This window comes from Cryptotermes secundus, unplaced genomic scaffold, assembly GCF_002891405.2.
Source record: "Cryptotermes secundus unplaced genomic scaffold, Csec_1.0 scaffold989, whole genome shotgun sequence".
In the NCBI taxonomy this organism is placed as follows: Eukaryota; Metazoa; Arthropoda; class Insecta; order Blattodea; family Kalotermitidae; genus Cryptotermes; species Cryptotermes secundus.
The window spans coordinates 217161-232042 of NW_019738982.1; the positions used below are offsets into that span (position 1 = coordinate 217161).

General features: G+C 43.2%; 1 protein-coding gene across 1 annotated transcript in view; it reads left to right on the plus strand.

Moving 5' to 3' along the window:
• The window catches only part of LOC111871535 (profilin), a 61001-nt gene that overhangs the window by 33872 nt on the left and 12247 nt on the right, over positions 1–14882 (plus strand). The window contains exon 2 of the mRNA XM_023864703.2: positions 8194–8365. Within this exon, the coding sequence (XP_023720471.1) occupies positions 8194–8365 (172 nt within the window). The remainder of the gene's footprint in view (positions 1–8193; positions 8366–14882) is intronic.

A 14882-nucleotide genomic window follows, 5' to 3' on the forward strand; every position in this document is an offset into this window, starting at 1 on the left:
GTGCTATGGCATGGAAATGAATGTGGAGAAAACAAAAGTAATGAAAATTTCGAGACAACCAACCCCAGTCACAATAAAGATAGACCAAAAACAACTGGAGAATGTGAAATGTTTTAAATATTTGGGTATCTTGTTAACAGATGATGGAAGGTGTACTAGTGAAATTAAATCCAGGATTGCCATGGCAAAAGCTGCATTTAGCAAGAAGAAGAATCTTTTTACCGGCAAATTGTACATAAATTTGAGGAAGAAACTAGTGAAATGCTACATTTGGAGCATAGCTCTGTATGGGGCTGAAACATGGACACTTAGGGCAGTAGATCACAAACATCTGGACAGTTTTGAAATGTGGTGTTGGAGAAAGATGGAGATCAGTTGGACCGATTATGTGAGAAATGAAGAAGTGTTAATTAGAGTCAGTGAGCAGAGGAATATCCTACACGAAATAAGAAAACGGAAGGCTAATTGGATTGGTAATGTTTTACGCAGAAACCGCCTTCCAAAAGAAGTTATTGAAGGAAAGATAGAGGGGAGGATAGAAGTGACAAGAAGACGTAAGAAGATGCTGGATGACCGTGGGGACAGAAGAGGATACTGTCATTTGAAGGAGAAAGCTCTAGATCGCATTAAATGGAGGAACTGTTTTGGTAGAGACTGTGGACCTGTCATCTGACAGATTAATGATGATGTTAGTAACTTTCACATGATTGTATTATGAAACATGTTTGTTCGCCTTAAGTGATGTAGTGCTAGAACGCATTTTATTTTCATGTAGTCAGTGATAACAACGTGTGAGGTGGGAGCGGCGTTATCGACTGTTAACATAGGCTATTTAGAATGATGGCTGTAACAGATCAACTCCTTTTCTTTGTAGGATGCAGAACAAGAAATTGGCAGGTGCTTAATCTGTACATAAACATGGAAGGAGGTGGCAAGCAGACTAATCGACTGGCCAGTAATTTCAGATTATGTAGGGTAGGAAGGAGGTTGGAAATGGAAGAGTGGATCTGAGTTCCCATTGGAGCCTTGGGGCAGAAACCGCTGGGCCTCACACGACCACCGAGAGAACCAAAAGGAGACAAAAATAGGAGTTCTGATGGCCCTGAAAAGAACAGTTTGGCCGGTCTAGGAAAAATACAGGGAAACAGAATAAGGAGGCGTTGGACATGGAGCCGACACGTAAGGGAGAGACGTCAAGTTAGTCGCAGGCATACAGAGCGGGGGTTGAGGGAGCAGAGATAGCGGAAGGAACCCGGGACATCAGGTTGGAGGATTGTGAGTACCCGGAGAGGGCATATTGCCTGCCAGGCCATTATTAGGCTTGCCACCTGCTACTAACTAGCATCTTGCTCTGCCTAGTCTGTCTTGAAGATGGAGGCAATATGTTCCCCAGAAACGTCTGTTCACTTTCAGCGGACTACACAACGTTATATACCAGAAGATAGTATTCTTCAGACAACCTACAGCCTAAGTTCCACCTAGCAGTTTGTTGTTAGTGAACATTCTCTCTCCCCTCGGGCTGCACAATCCAGATCCAGCTTCTTGTGAAAGCCCGTTGCATCTAGGCCACCTTGCAAAACAGCCACACCAAACTATGCGGCACACAAAGGTTTCCATAGAAATTGTTTACAAAATGTTACCCATGTTTATAAGATAGGACACACCTTCCGAGCCTTTTAAGTAGTCACAGTTACATTACGACTGGCGGTTTACTGCCAATCAGTTCGTCTTTGAGACAAGCCCGTTGAGACACAAGAATTTTTTTTTCATCTCAACACTTGCTGTTATAGTCAGTATGTAAATCATCTCTAACGAGAAGATGGTCCTGTCGTTTACAATTGCTGCTGGGCCTCGCCAGCGCAGTCATTCTTGGGTCCAAGTCCCGCGGGACTCATGACGTTATTTTACTGAGATTCGAGACTTCCCAAACCTGGAGGGCCAGGGCCTCGTACTTATATCCCCCAGGAACAGGGTGGCCGAGTTATACTCCCAGGCACTGGGTTCCCTTTTCGTCGCCTCCTTCAACTCGCAGGGCTACGGTGGAGGTATTCGAAACCGCCTCACAGAAAACATTACGTCTCTACTGCGAAGACCAACCGATTAATTGGGTTTAGGGAAACAGTCGCTGTTTATTGCGAGGACCATATGGAACACACAAATACACTTCCAACAAATATATGAGTTCATTTCGTACCTCACAAGAAACACATTACATCTCCGCTACAACGCCCAACCGGTTAATACTGTTTGGGGGAACTGTCGCTATTTATTGTGAGAACCATACGAAACACACAGAGACACTTCCAAGTAATGTATAAGAATTCAGTCCGTACCTCACAGGAAACATATTGCGCTTCCGCTACAAAGCCCAACTGGTTAATGCTGTTTGGTGAAACAATCGCTGTTTATCGTGAGAATCATACCGAACACACAAATACACTTCCCAACAATATATAAGCATTTAGTTCATACCTCACAGGAAACACGTTACGTCTCTGCTACAAAGCCCAACAGGTGAATGCTGTTGGGTGGAAACACTCGGTGTGTATTGTGAGAATCTTACGGAACACACAAATACACTTCCCAACAGTATGTACGAATTCAGTTCGTACATCAGAGGAAACACATTATTCTCCGCTACAAAGCCCAGCCGGTTAATGCTGTTTATTTGTTTATTGTGAGAATCGTATGGAACACGTAAATACACTGGGCAGAATGCAAAATCTTTGAATGTTGAAGAAAATAGTGCATATAATTACCGCCCTGCCTTGAACGGCAAGCATTCTCAACGTTATGAAATCGAATGTACGTACTTCATTAGGCGGCCATAGACAATTTTTCCTAGCAGTCTGAGAACGTCATGACCCTAATCGGCGCAGATAACTGTCTCTGTGTGTAAGTGTTAGCGCCGTGCCAGTCTGGAGACTTCGACGCCAATTCAAGGAGGATTAACTACCGGCAAGGACTGCGATGGGTTGTATCAGTGGGGTCGTGCCTTCTTTTTATAAACAGTGCGATGTTGTAGCGTCGGGCATTTTTTTTTGACAAAAATTCGACGTCAGATTTTAGCAACCGCCAAACATTAGACTTCAGCGCTTTCCAGACTTTACATGCTTGAGATACGACGAGGCGGATAGGCAAGGTCCCCCCCCAGAAATAAAAGTTGCCATGGGAACGAGCAAAAACTTTAGGAACTAGGTATTAGAACACCAGTTTCATAGTTTTCAGTTACGTTTGTTTCTGGAGACTTCAAAACGAAAAGACGTAAACTCAGAATCAGTATATTGTCACGCGTTGGAGTTTCTCTATTTGGATTGGTGACTCGAATTATTGACCACTTCAACTCACAGCTCGCAATTGCACTTAATTATATAGCTTCACAAATCACTGTTACGCACACACTCTTGTTCACAGTCTGTTACTATGTTAGTAGACCTTTCCTGGTAACTGCTTTAACCGTGGAGATTCTACAGCTTCCGCGCACACGTCCACTCTGAACGACGGCTCCCTTCAAATTAAGCAGTCTTGCAACTATACAACTAAGTCTTCTCTTCACAAACTGCTAACTGGCCAAGCTCTTGAGTCTTGTATTACGACCGACGGTCAGTCGGCCAGTCTGTCTTGGAATAAAGCACCCATCGGCCAAGTTCTAACCTTGGCCCTTGCTTATAACATCTCGACACCACCCACCAGAGAACACAGTTCCTTTGTTGCATGTGTATCCGTTCCCGCGGAAGCATTTACCTAGCCGTCCCCTAACAGCGGCCGTATGTACCACCTTATTGAAATATGTTGCCTAGCAGCGAATGTTGTTGCGTTCTTTGTTTCGAGGTCGTTACCCAATAATAACTTGTAGACCTGTATTTGAGTAGGCTTGCGACTGGACGGCTGAGACATCGAGGTTTGATTTCCGGCGGGAGGAGATTCCCCCCCCCCCTCCAGAGGGTCCATACTGGCTCTGGGGAGCACTTCATTCCGGGGTTTCTTTCCCGTGGAGTAAAGCAGCTGGGTCGTGAAGCTGACCTCTCATCTCCGTTTAGTGCCGAGATTAAGAATTCTCCCACATCATTTAATGTCCAGTGGGGACTGATTTGTGGTGTCCGACTGACGAATCGCGTGGGGCCGTGACTTCGGTATTCCAGCAGTGCGAGCGGGACGCGTCTTGTGTGAACATTGACCCCACCACTATAGGATGCCCATAAAGTTAAAGCAACTTCTGTTCCGTTGTTTGATTATGAAACAATTTTGCAAGTCTGCACCTATCGGCAAATCGTTTCGTGATTTGTACAGGAACACGATGACATCCTGTGTGTTTCGCACTGTGCAGCTAGTGAGAAATATTGCCACGTGTATCAGTGACTGTAGACGTGGTTTGGATTGGTAATTGGATTTATTGATCTCTTACAGAACGCAACTACAAGCAATTATAGCGCTCTCGCTAATGCGCGCACACACTACAGTTCACTGCAACACGCACAAAGTCTTCAGTCTGCTGTGTGACCTGTCGTCTGGTAATGGCTTCCAACATTGCGGCTTCCTGTGCTTCCGTGTTTACGCGCATACTGGCCGACGGCTCTCCCAGCCAACTAAACTAGACTTGTCCTCCCTATAGCACCCCGGCACTGACCGCACTGACCACTGACGTCCCTTCTAACAGTTCTTCTGTTGCGTCACGTAACTGTAATTGACAACATAGAGAACACCTCTTCTCAGTCCCTTTATGGGTGTTAGGAATCTGTTGCCTGGCAACTGGCGTTGTTTACAGAGTCATTACTTAGCATCGGATCTGCATGCTGCAATACGTTCATTTTACTGGCTGTAAGTTAGGGACATAGGAGTTCGTTGCAATGAAAATGAGCTTCATGTTTTGCGGACATTTTGAGGGCTGACACTATATAGTCTAATAGGTAGCAGCGTTTCGGAGGAACATGCTGCTCCTAACTTCAGGGTCGTAAAGTGTGATTACTGACATCATGGAGTCTTACGATATGACGGTGTGTAGCCTGGTAAGTAGGTACGAACGTTTCAGAGGATCATTCTGCCTCCAGGATAGAAAAATGGGAGCTTGAAAGTTCATCTTACTTTCCTTGTATGCCCTGCATTGCTTGGTCCTCCCACAGAAACGTTTTACTTCGCGAAAACCACGCAGTGATTCAGCAGTAAATTAATATAGAATAAATGTTGGGTCCTGTTTTGAGCTGTGGGTGTATTTGGCGACAGTTTCAGTATCTAGACAGACATACGCGCTCAGCCTCGTCCGTAGCATGTGCCACTTTCTCTGAGCCAAAAATATGATGCACCACTGAGCCCAGCATTGCTTTGTTAAATTAGGTTACTGAACAAGTGGGCCAAATATTTTAAATTTGGAAGAAAAAATAGCGGGTTTATCTTTAGATGTATTTTGTGTACCATTTTAGGGTCGCAGTGTAGTATGCACGGCGCATGTGTCGTATGTTGATGCAACTGATGTTATATAACGTCAGATGGTGGGATGGCCGATTGAAGAATTGGGAGGGTTTAGAATGAAGCTGTTGTTCATTCGGGTTGCTTGAAGGGACTGTTATAATTACAAAACAATCTGCCAGGATAACCGGCAACTAGGCCGAGATTTGAAACATATGCCCTAAATGCAGTTCAGTATTCAAGGTGATATATGGCATATAAAGGGTAAAGCTATCATGTAACAGGCGATGGAGGTTCGTAGGTTTGTGAGACGCCGAGGCTTCCACAATCTCTAGACACACGACTCACAGATGGCGGTGAGGATGCCAGCCTTACACTTTGGGCGCACATTAAACCCGAGGAATATTTCCTGGTACTCATTTCTGTTAGACTGAGTCGACCCAAGGGCCATAGTGCAGCTGGAAGGATTAGGGTCTGTCGAAAAAGTCCCATTACCTCTTCGGGAATCGAACCCCCGAGCTTCCGATGTTTGGTGTGTTTACAGTGAAAAGTTGGAAAAATTAGTTTCACCATACCCGTTCTTACGTTCCAAACCTTCAGGCCCATTTTTCCCTGCCGTAGGTCGTTTATCCAAGTAGTTCGTCCCAAGTCCGAGGACCTGCGCAACATTTGGTAGCAACTTTCTTTTGCGGCGAGGCGTTATTAGCACAACCCCGCAGTCTGGAGGACCATCCCTTGTCGGTTGTCCGTGACTTTATTGGGTATACGTACATATAATCGGTACACAGATAACCACCATATCACGAGTCTGTCCCCAGTCGCAACCCGAGGACACGCAGTGCTCTGGTGATAACCCGCAAATTACGGAGGACGAGTTTAGCAGGGTATATAGTATGCATGGGGCGAAGATGAACGCATACAGAATTTTGGTGGGATATCCAGAAGGAAAGAGACAGACCGCTACGAAGACGTTGACGTAGATGGGATAATAATATTGAAATGGATTTAGATAAATGGGATGGGGTGATATGGACTGGATTCATCTGGCTAAGGATAGGGAAGCCTGGAGGGCTCTTGAGAACGCGGTAAGAACCTTTTGGTACCATAAAATGTTGGGAAATACTTGAATGCTGAGCGACTGGCTAGAATATTCTTAATGAAAGTTGTGGAGAAAATAGAACACACATTATACTCTGTGCAGTTTCTATGTGGGGGCACGCTGGTACGTCGTGGATTCGATTCCCGATGAGGTCATTGGATTTTGAGTCGATCTAATTGTTTCCCGGGGCGAAAATGGCGGCTGGCGCATGACACTGCCAACCTCACCGCCATCTGTGAGACGATTATCTAGAAAATATGGGAACTTCGACGTCTCTCAACGCTATGTGCTTCCAGGGCCCGTTACCAGGGATAGTTTTACCTTTTACATAGTTGGACATACGGTTTGATAGTGCTGGTACACCCTCTTTCTTCCCCTTGTAGAAATTGGAGAGAAAAGAAACTTCTGCTTATCATGCTATCACGAACTTGAGAACTTACAGCGTCATCAGAGAAATTATGATACGTTTATTTTCATATTCTGTAATGTGCACAGAAATGGAACTTCTTGCATGCAGTTGATTTGTAGTTGTGATGCAAAGGATTCAGTGAAACCCAGAATTTTGTTTGTTAATGTAACTGTTACAGTTATGGGCTTCGTCCAGAATCCAGTTGATATTCGATTTGATTTTGTTAGACAGAAGGATCTGTTTCGATCTGTGCCATAATAGCAAACACATAATTGTACAGTTGCAGGATGTTAAATGATATAAATTTTGTTTTTTTGAGAAGAATGGAGGAACTTGAAGCTTGTTTGTAGGTACTGTTTTATGTTTCATGTTCAGTGATGTGTATAGTACGAGTTTCTTTCTGTTGGTTATGGTTTTAAATAGATCATCCTGTAATAGATTCCACGACACAGTTCTAATATGATTTATTCCCGGGTGAGAGTAGGTTGAATGAGATGAATAAATGTAAACACTGGATGGGAGGTTTCCTTTTTATTGTGCGTGTCACAGCAACGAGAAGCGTGGAATTCCTGTAATTTCAGTGTTTGCTTCATTCTCAACCTCAGCGTGCGCGGTATTGGAATACTTTACATTACAGCCATTTTTATAAAAGCCTGAGGTAATTATGTTTTTTGTTCTTAGTCTGTAGTTTTCTAGAAGTCTTTGTAGTTAGCACAGTAAATCGTCGCTAATCCAGGTTAATTGGGGGGGGAGAAGTCGTCGGGATTAAGCGAGAGTCCGGTTTAGTGAAGCTCAAGATAGCCCTACAAGACAAAAAGAAAAACAAAGAAATGGAGAATTTAATAATACAGGTAGGAAAATAAATAAAATATCACTGCAGCATTTTTTTCCTCTCTCAGAAACTTAAATGCAGGGTCTCTCTCCATCCAGCTTAAGCCAGTATTGGACATTTTCTTGCCTGGTTTAAGATTCTCCAGCTGCCCTGGACACAGTCTGAAAGACCTCTTGCTCTTAAATGTTATGTGTCTTTTAAAACATGCACTTAACTGTGAACAGAATTTTTCGTATTTCGATCTGGATTAACCGTAGCCGACTTAGCGATGGTTTGATTTACCACGTACATATAGTTACGGATAGGACTGCCATGAAGTATTGAGAGAGGTACCAGTGGTTAAGTTATTGATGTGTTCTTTAACAAAGTTTGCATTTAGGAGTTTCCTCTTGAGATGTCAGTGTGCTTTTTGCTGGCGGTTGCATAATACCTTTCTCTGTTTCCTCGTAGGTGTCCAAAGAAGAAATTGCAAAACTTGTACAAGGATTTGAGAAACAGGATATCCTGACGTCGTCGGGGGTGACGCTGGCCGGAAATCGTTATATCTACCTCTCTGGTACTGACAGAGTGATCAGGGCCAAACTTGGCAAAGTAGGAGTCCATTGCATGAAGACACAACAAGGTACGTACACATGTTGCTGGGTTGATTGTTGGTAAAAAAAGTCGCCTGAGATGAATTGGGCTGGCTTTCAAATGATGAGCAGCTCACAGTGATCGTTTATATTTACGAACATTCTTTGTAGTCTGTTTTCCTATATTAAGAAACCAAGTTAAGGCTTATGAGATCATACACTGCTGTTTGTGTCCCCCCAATTTGGCATTTGAACTAGTTGCTCAGTTTTGACAAAATTGAAGCCATTAGTGTCATATTTTTTAATTTCCTACAGTCATAATAATAATATTATGGTGGACGCAAACTTGTGAGGTGAGGGCCTTGTTAGTGCCACTTTTTATGGGTAGTAGTAATGTGATCACATGAAATGGTACATTTAGCTTTTGTTTTGATGGCAGTAGGAGATGAATCGTTGGAGCTAGGACGCCCAACTTTATATAGAGATCCATAATGAATGTACCAAGAAATTCATTCTATATGAAATATTGTTAAGACTTAGAAATGTTGCCATGTTGAAAAACTCTGATGTTATATCTGGTAGATTTACGATGTCGGAGCAGGAAAGGAACATGGGAGCTGGGGTACAAACCAGTACAAGCTGCTGCCTGCTTTTGCACCTTGGCAGCAGCCTGTTCCCCCTTTCTGCCTGCACTGCGTACCTTACCGTTACCGGGGACCAGACTTTTGGAGAAGGGAACCAGTTACTTTATGATTCATTCTTCTGATCATTGCTAATTAAATGCCATAAATGATATTGTCACATGTGTGAGTTTGACTATAGACGGTTTCGGATTGATGATCGAATTTATTATACTCGTTGATACAGCGCGTGACCACACTTTACATTTTACTATCTCACACACACATTTGTATCCACAGTCACGTCTTCGCTAGTCATTGCCTGGTAACGGCTTCAATGGCGGACATTCCCCTCACATTGGGTTTCTGAACTGTCCCCGGCCTCAGCTACCACCTTCTCACAGCGACTGAACCTCAGAAGTTCTCTAAATAAGTAACTCAGTTGACTAAGTTGACTCAGCAACCATCTAAGTCCCCTCGACTGACTGACTAAGCTGCTTATAACATCTCGGCACGGACCCTACAGAATACACCGTTCTCTGTTTCTGTTCACGGCCCGTTACGTACTTGTTTCCTTCGCGGTCATTGCCTAGCAGCCGGTCTTCATGCCGCAGAATAGTTACTAAGCCATGTCAGTGGAGATTTATAGCAGACGATGCCAGAATACAGTTGAACGCTGACTGTTTCCAACAGGCCAAACTGACTATGAACCTGTCTATGAGCTTACAACTGAAGACGTAATTGGACCCGGTATCCAAAGCGTTGTGTTATATCATCAGATATGAGGGTTGGAACTTTAATAGTGGCAACACTGCTGTAGAGACGCCATGCAACTGAACCAAATAATGTCGCTTATACCACACGTTAGTTTCATACCTTCCTTACCTCAAAGCAAATGGACTCTCCCTTCCCACATCACGCGCATGCGCAGTGACGAGAAGAACAGAGCCTCGTGGTAGCTGGCGGTCTAATGTAGTGTTGTCACGATGTTTTCGAAACAGGAACAACGGAGTTGGATAAAGATTGAATGTGCCAGAGGCCGTACAGCACGACAGTGTCATGAAGGTCTTCAAGAGGCTTGCGGGGAATCTGCATCGCCTTACAGAACAGTGCAAGGTGGGTAAAGCCTTCAACGAGGGACGCCAAAATGTGGCAGACATGTTTCTTCTAGGTCGTCCAGGTCGTCCTAGTGTCAGTGAAGAAGAAGCATATGCTCTTTCCGCGTTACTAGAGAGTGATCGACCGCAAACGATTCGTGAGCTGGCCCGAGAGACAGGATTAGCGCATATGACTGTGCTTCACATTCTGAAGGTACGCCTGGGCATGAGAAAAAATTGCATCACAATGGGTTCCGCATGATTTTACGGAACAGCAGAAATGGCTACGATACGACGCTGCTCGTAACCACTTGGAACAGAACCTGCGACCAACTTTGAGAAAGAAGTGGAGACATTTTCTGCAGAACCCACCCATCATTTTGCAGGACAGTGCTCGGCCGCATGCAGCGCAAGCTGTGGATGATTTATTCGATCGGTGTCGCTGGGAAATGCTGTACCGTCCACCATACTCCCCGGACTCCCCCATAGTCCCTTGTGACTACGACTTGATTCCTAAGATGAAGGAACCACTTTGTGGCATTCGCTTCAGAAATATTCCAGAGAATCTTCAGGCAATAGACCGCTCCATTCGAACTATCACCACAACAGGCGCTGCTAAAGGTTTCCTACGACTTCCACATCGCTGGCAACGGGTTGTACACAATGCTGGTGACTACATTGAAGGACAGTAAAACTTCGAAACCTACATCTATTTTGTATCAGTTGTAAATGAATAGTTGCCACTATTAAAGTTCCAACCTTCGTATATCGCAGTGCCCAACATAATACTCTTATTCATAATAAAACATGAATAGGGTGGGGGATGTATTTATTCTGTCCCTGGCTTAGCTTTAACTGTGGGCAGAAATGTATCAGTAAACTGTATGATAATTGAACTCTTTATCTTGGTAGTGTCACTCACGCGATCAGGCTGTTAGAATGAAATTAAGTGTCACAGGCTCAAGATTTATTCATTATTAAACTACGACGTAGAGTCAGTAAATAGGTCAAAAATGGAAGTAAAAAGTTTCCCATATCAATATGTGTTTTAGGTGTAGCACCTTTGGAGTGTACATTTTTCAAGGACTGGTTTCTGCCTTTAAATAATGGCCCCACTTCAAGACTCCCATTGCCCTGAATGGGTCAACTGCTGGTTGGGGTAAGATAGATGTGTAAGAAGTGAGATGTGTGCTTAGCACCAAACTGTGAAGAATTCCATCTTCAGGGATATAGGGTGTGTAGTGCGTTCAAAGTCCGTTTCGGAGGAACTTGCCGGTTCGAACTTGACATTCTGCTTTCTACCTGATTCGTGCTGTTTTCTTTGAATTATTGTTCAACCGTGGAGAGATGGAGGCGACATGTTCTTCCCAAACGCCAGTTGACTTTCAAAACAGGCTTACTTGCTTGCTTGCTTACTTACTCATGGAGCTGAGCCCTTCTGGAGGAGCCGCCAATTCTGCAGCTACTCAAGAATTTCCCAGCATTTTATGGAACCCGAAGGTTCATCACCGTATTCACAAGAGCCCTCCACTGGTCCCTATCTTGAGCCAGATCTATCCAATCCATCCCATCCTTATCTCTAAGATCCATTTTAATATTGTCCACCCACCTATGCCTTGGTCTTCACAGTGGTCTCTTTCCTTCTGGCTTTCCCACCAATATCCTATACGCATTTCTCGTCTGCCCCATTCGTGCTACATGAACTGTCCACCTCATCCTCCTTGACTTGATCATTCTAATTATACTTGGAAAAGAGTACAAGTTATGAAGCTCCACATTATTCCGTTTTCTCCAACCTCCTGTCACTTCATCTCTCTTCGGTCCTTATATTCTCCTCAACACTTTGTTCTCAAACACCCTCAGCCTATGTTCCTCCCTTAATGTCACAGACCAAGTTTCACACCCATACATAACCACAGGCAAAATTATAATTTTGTATGTTCTAATTTTTATGTTTTCGGACAACAGACGAGAAGAGAAAAGGTTCTGGACTGAATGGTAGCAAGCATTACCCGAGTCCAATCGCCTCTTAATGTCTTCCTGAATCAGGTTTCGAGGTTCCCAAATATCTTTGCTGTGCCACATTTTCAAAACATCTGTTTCCTATCTTTATGTCATGATTTTGCCCTGCATTTTGGTGATGAGACAGTAACATATACTTAGTTTTCTCTGTGTTTAATTCTAGACCAACCTCTTTACTTGCGTCAATTAAAGTTTGTGTGTTTTTCTTTGTGGTATCTACATTATCACCCAGTAGATTTACATCATTGGCGTAGACCAACAGCTGATTTGTCCCGTTTAATTTAAGTCCCACCTGGTTTCCCTGGACCTTCCTAATTGCATATTCTAAGGCAGAGTTGAAAATGAGTGGCGATAAAGCATCTCCTTGTTTTAGACCATTCTGGATAGGAAATTTATCAGACAAATGTTTACCTACACGGACTTTACCACGAGTATACGTTTCGTTTAAACACATTTTAATCAACCTAACTAGTTTTATGGGTATCCTAAACTCTATTAGAATATTGTACAACTTCCCTCCTAACTGAATTGTAGGCTTTCTTGAAGTCTATGAATAGCTGATGTACTGTCTCATCGTACTCCCATTTTTTCTCCAATATCTGACGAATGCAAAAGATCTGATCTGTAGTTGATCTGTTACTTCGAAACCCACACTGATGATCCCGATAACTGCATCTATATATGGACTTAGCCTTGAAAGAAGAATATTGGACAAAATTTTATATGAAGTTGATAGCAGTGATATCCCCCGATAATCACTACAGTCAGTTTTATCACCCTTCATGTGAACTGGTACAATAATATACTCCTTCCACTGATCAGGCAATTTTTCCTTATGCCAAATAAAAGTAATTAGATTGTGGGTCTTAGAACGTAATATTGCGCCTCCTGCTTGAATAAGTTCTGCGGAATTTGATCACTACCTGGCGATTTGTACCGTTTCAATTTTGCAATAGCACTTTCAACCCCAAAAGGGCTAGGATCAGGTATTAACGGCTCAGCTGTATGGATTTCTGTCTGCCTAACATCACTGACCCTATGTACATTCAATTACTGAGAGAAGTAGTTCCTCCACCTATTCAAAATATTGTGGGAATCTGCAAGCAGATGACCATTCTCATCCTTCACCAAGTTACTGCTAGGCTGGTAACCCCTCTTAAAGTCATTTATTCCTCTATACAGGTATCTAATATTCTTGTTGTTACTGTTCATTGCAAGCTCATCAATTTTGTCTTTCAGATATTCCCTCTTTTTGTTCCTGAAATGCCTGCTAGTTTCTCGTCTTATATTGTTCATACTATCCCCATTTAACTCGCTTGGATCCTGTAACCATTGCAATTTGGCCTGCTTTCTTTGACCTAATAATTTTGAGCATCCTTCATCGAACCATGGCTTATGCTTCTTCGGTTCATAATAACCTAGACTCTTTTGGCAGACATTTTTATATTCTCTCAAATAGTTTCCTAAGTTTTATTAACATCCACCTCAGTTTCCAAGTTTTCCAAAGCCGCAAACCTATTTGAGATTCTAACACGATACTGCTCTTTACCCTCTAACTCGTTTAATTTCTTGAGATTGAACCTCTCCCTATGAACTCTGTGTGTTGTTTTTTGCTGACTGCCAGTCGTTCCCTAACCTTTGCCACCACGAGGTGGCAAAGGTGCCGTCTCCTATCTTATCAAAATATGATCTATTTGATTGCGTATCTTCCCATCAGGAGATGTTCAAGTAAATTTATGGATGTTAAGTTATGGGAACATTGTACTTTTGACAGTAAGATGTTTTGATGTGGCAAAGTTTACAACTCTTAACTCAATTATCATTACTAATTTCATGCAAACTCTCATTCCCAATCGTTGGTTTGAAAAAGTCTTCCCTCCATACTTTGGCATTGAAATCTCCAAACAAAATTTCCTAGGGTACTTCGGGAATTTATCAAATACATGTTCTAGTTCTTCATAGAATCTATCCTTTATGTCATCAATTTTATCTTCTGTTGGGGCGTGAACATTCATAACAGTGATATTACTCCAGTTACCTTTAAGTATTATATTTGATATCCTGTCACTAACGAATTCTGCCTCTTAACTGCTGATACGATTTTCTTATGTACGAAAAAACCTGTACCTAATTCTTCATGGTTTTCATTCCCCTTTCCATAGAAAAATGTATAGTCTCCTGCTTGTGCGATGACACCTCCATCCCATCTGACCTGTACTCCCGCTAAGTGTAACTTATATTTTAAGATTCCTTCTGCCACTGCCCTAAGCGAACCTGCCCTATACAAACTTCGTATATTCCAAGTGCCAGATCTCATATCCATTTTCATTAGCTTAGGTCTTTTATCCAAGGAATCAGTCCAGGTCCGAGGCTTTGTGTTCATTTTCGTAACATAATGATTTTTTACGATGAGGAGTTGTTAGCCCCACGCCCAACCCCCCAAGCTGGAAGGCCACCCCTTGTCGGGTGTCCGCGACTGCTTATTCAATATATTCACAGCTTCCCTGCAAAACTGGAGGGCGTCTCCCCCATCCGTAACCTGAGGACGCGCCATGCCGTGTTGACAGGGACCCACCTATCATGGTTCAAAACAGACTACATGGCGTTAAATCCCAGGTTATTTTGTGTGTGTGTGGAATGAGAATTAGCAGGGGAAAACCTGCCCCAGTTCCACTTTGTCCGTCACAAATCCCACATGACTTTACCTGGGATCGACTCCGGTGGGAACACACAGAATAACCGCCTAAGCTATGGCACGGCAAATTGCAGAGGACAGAACCCTTCATAAGGACAGCTGTTCCAAGAACCTCAGATTCTACGCAGCATGA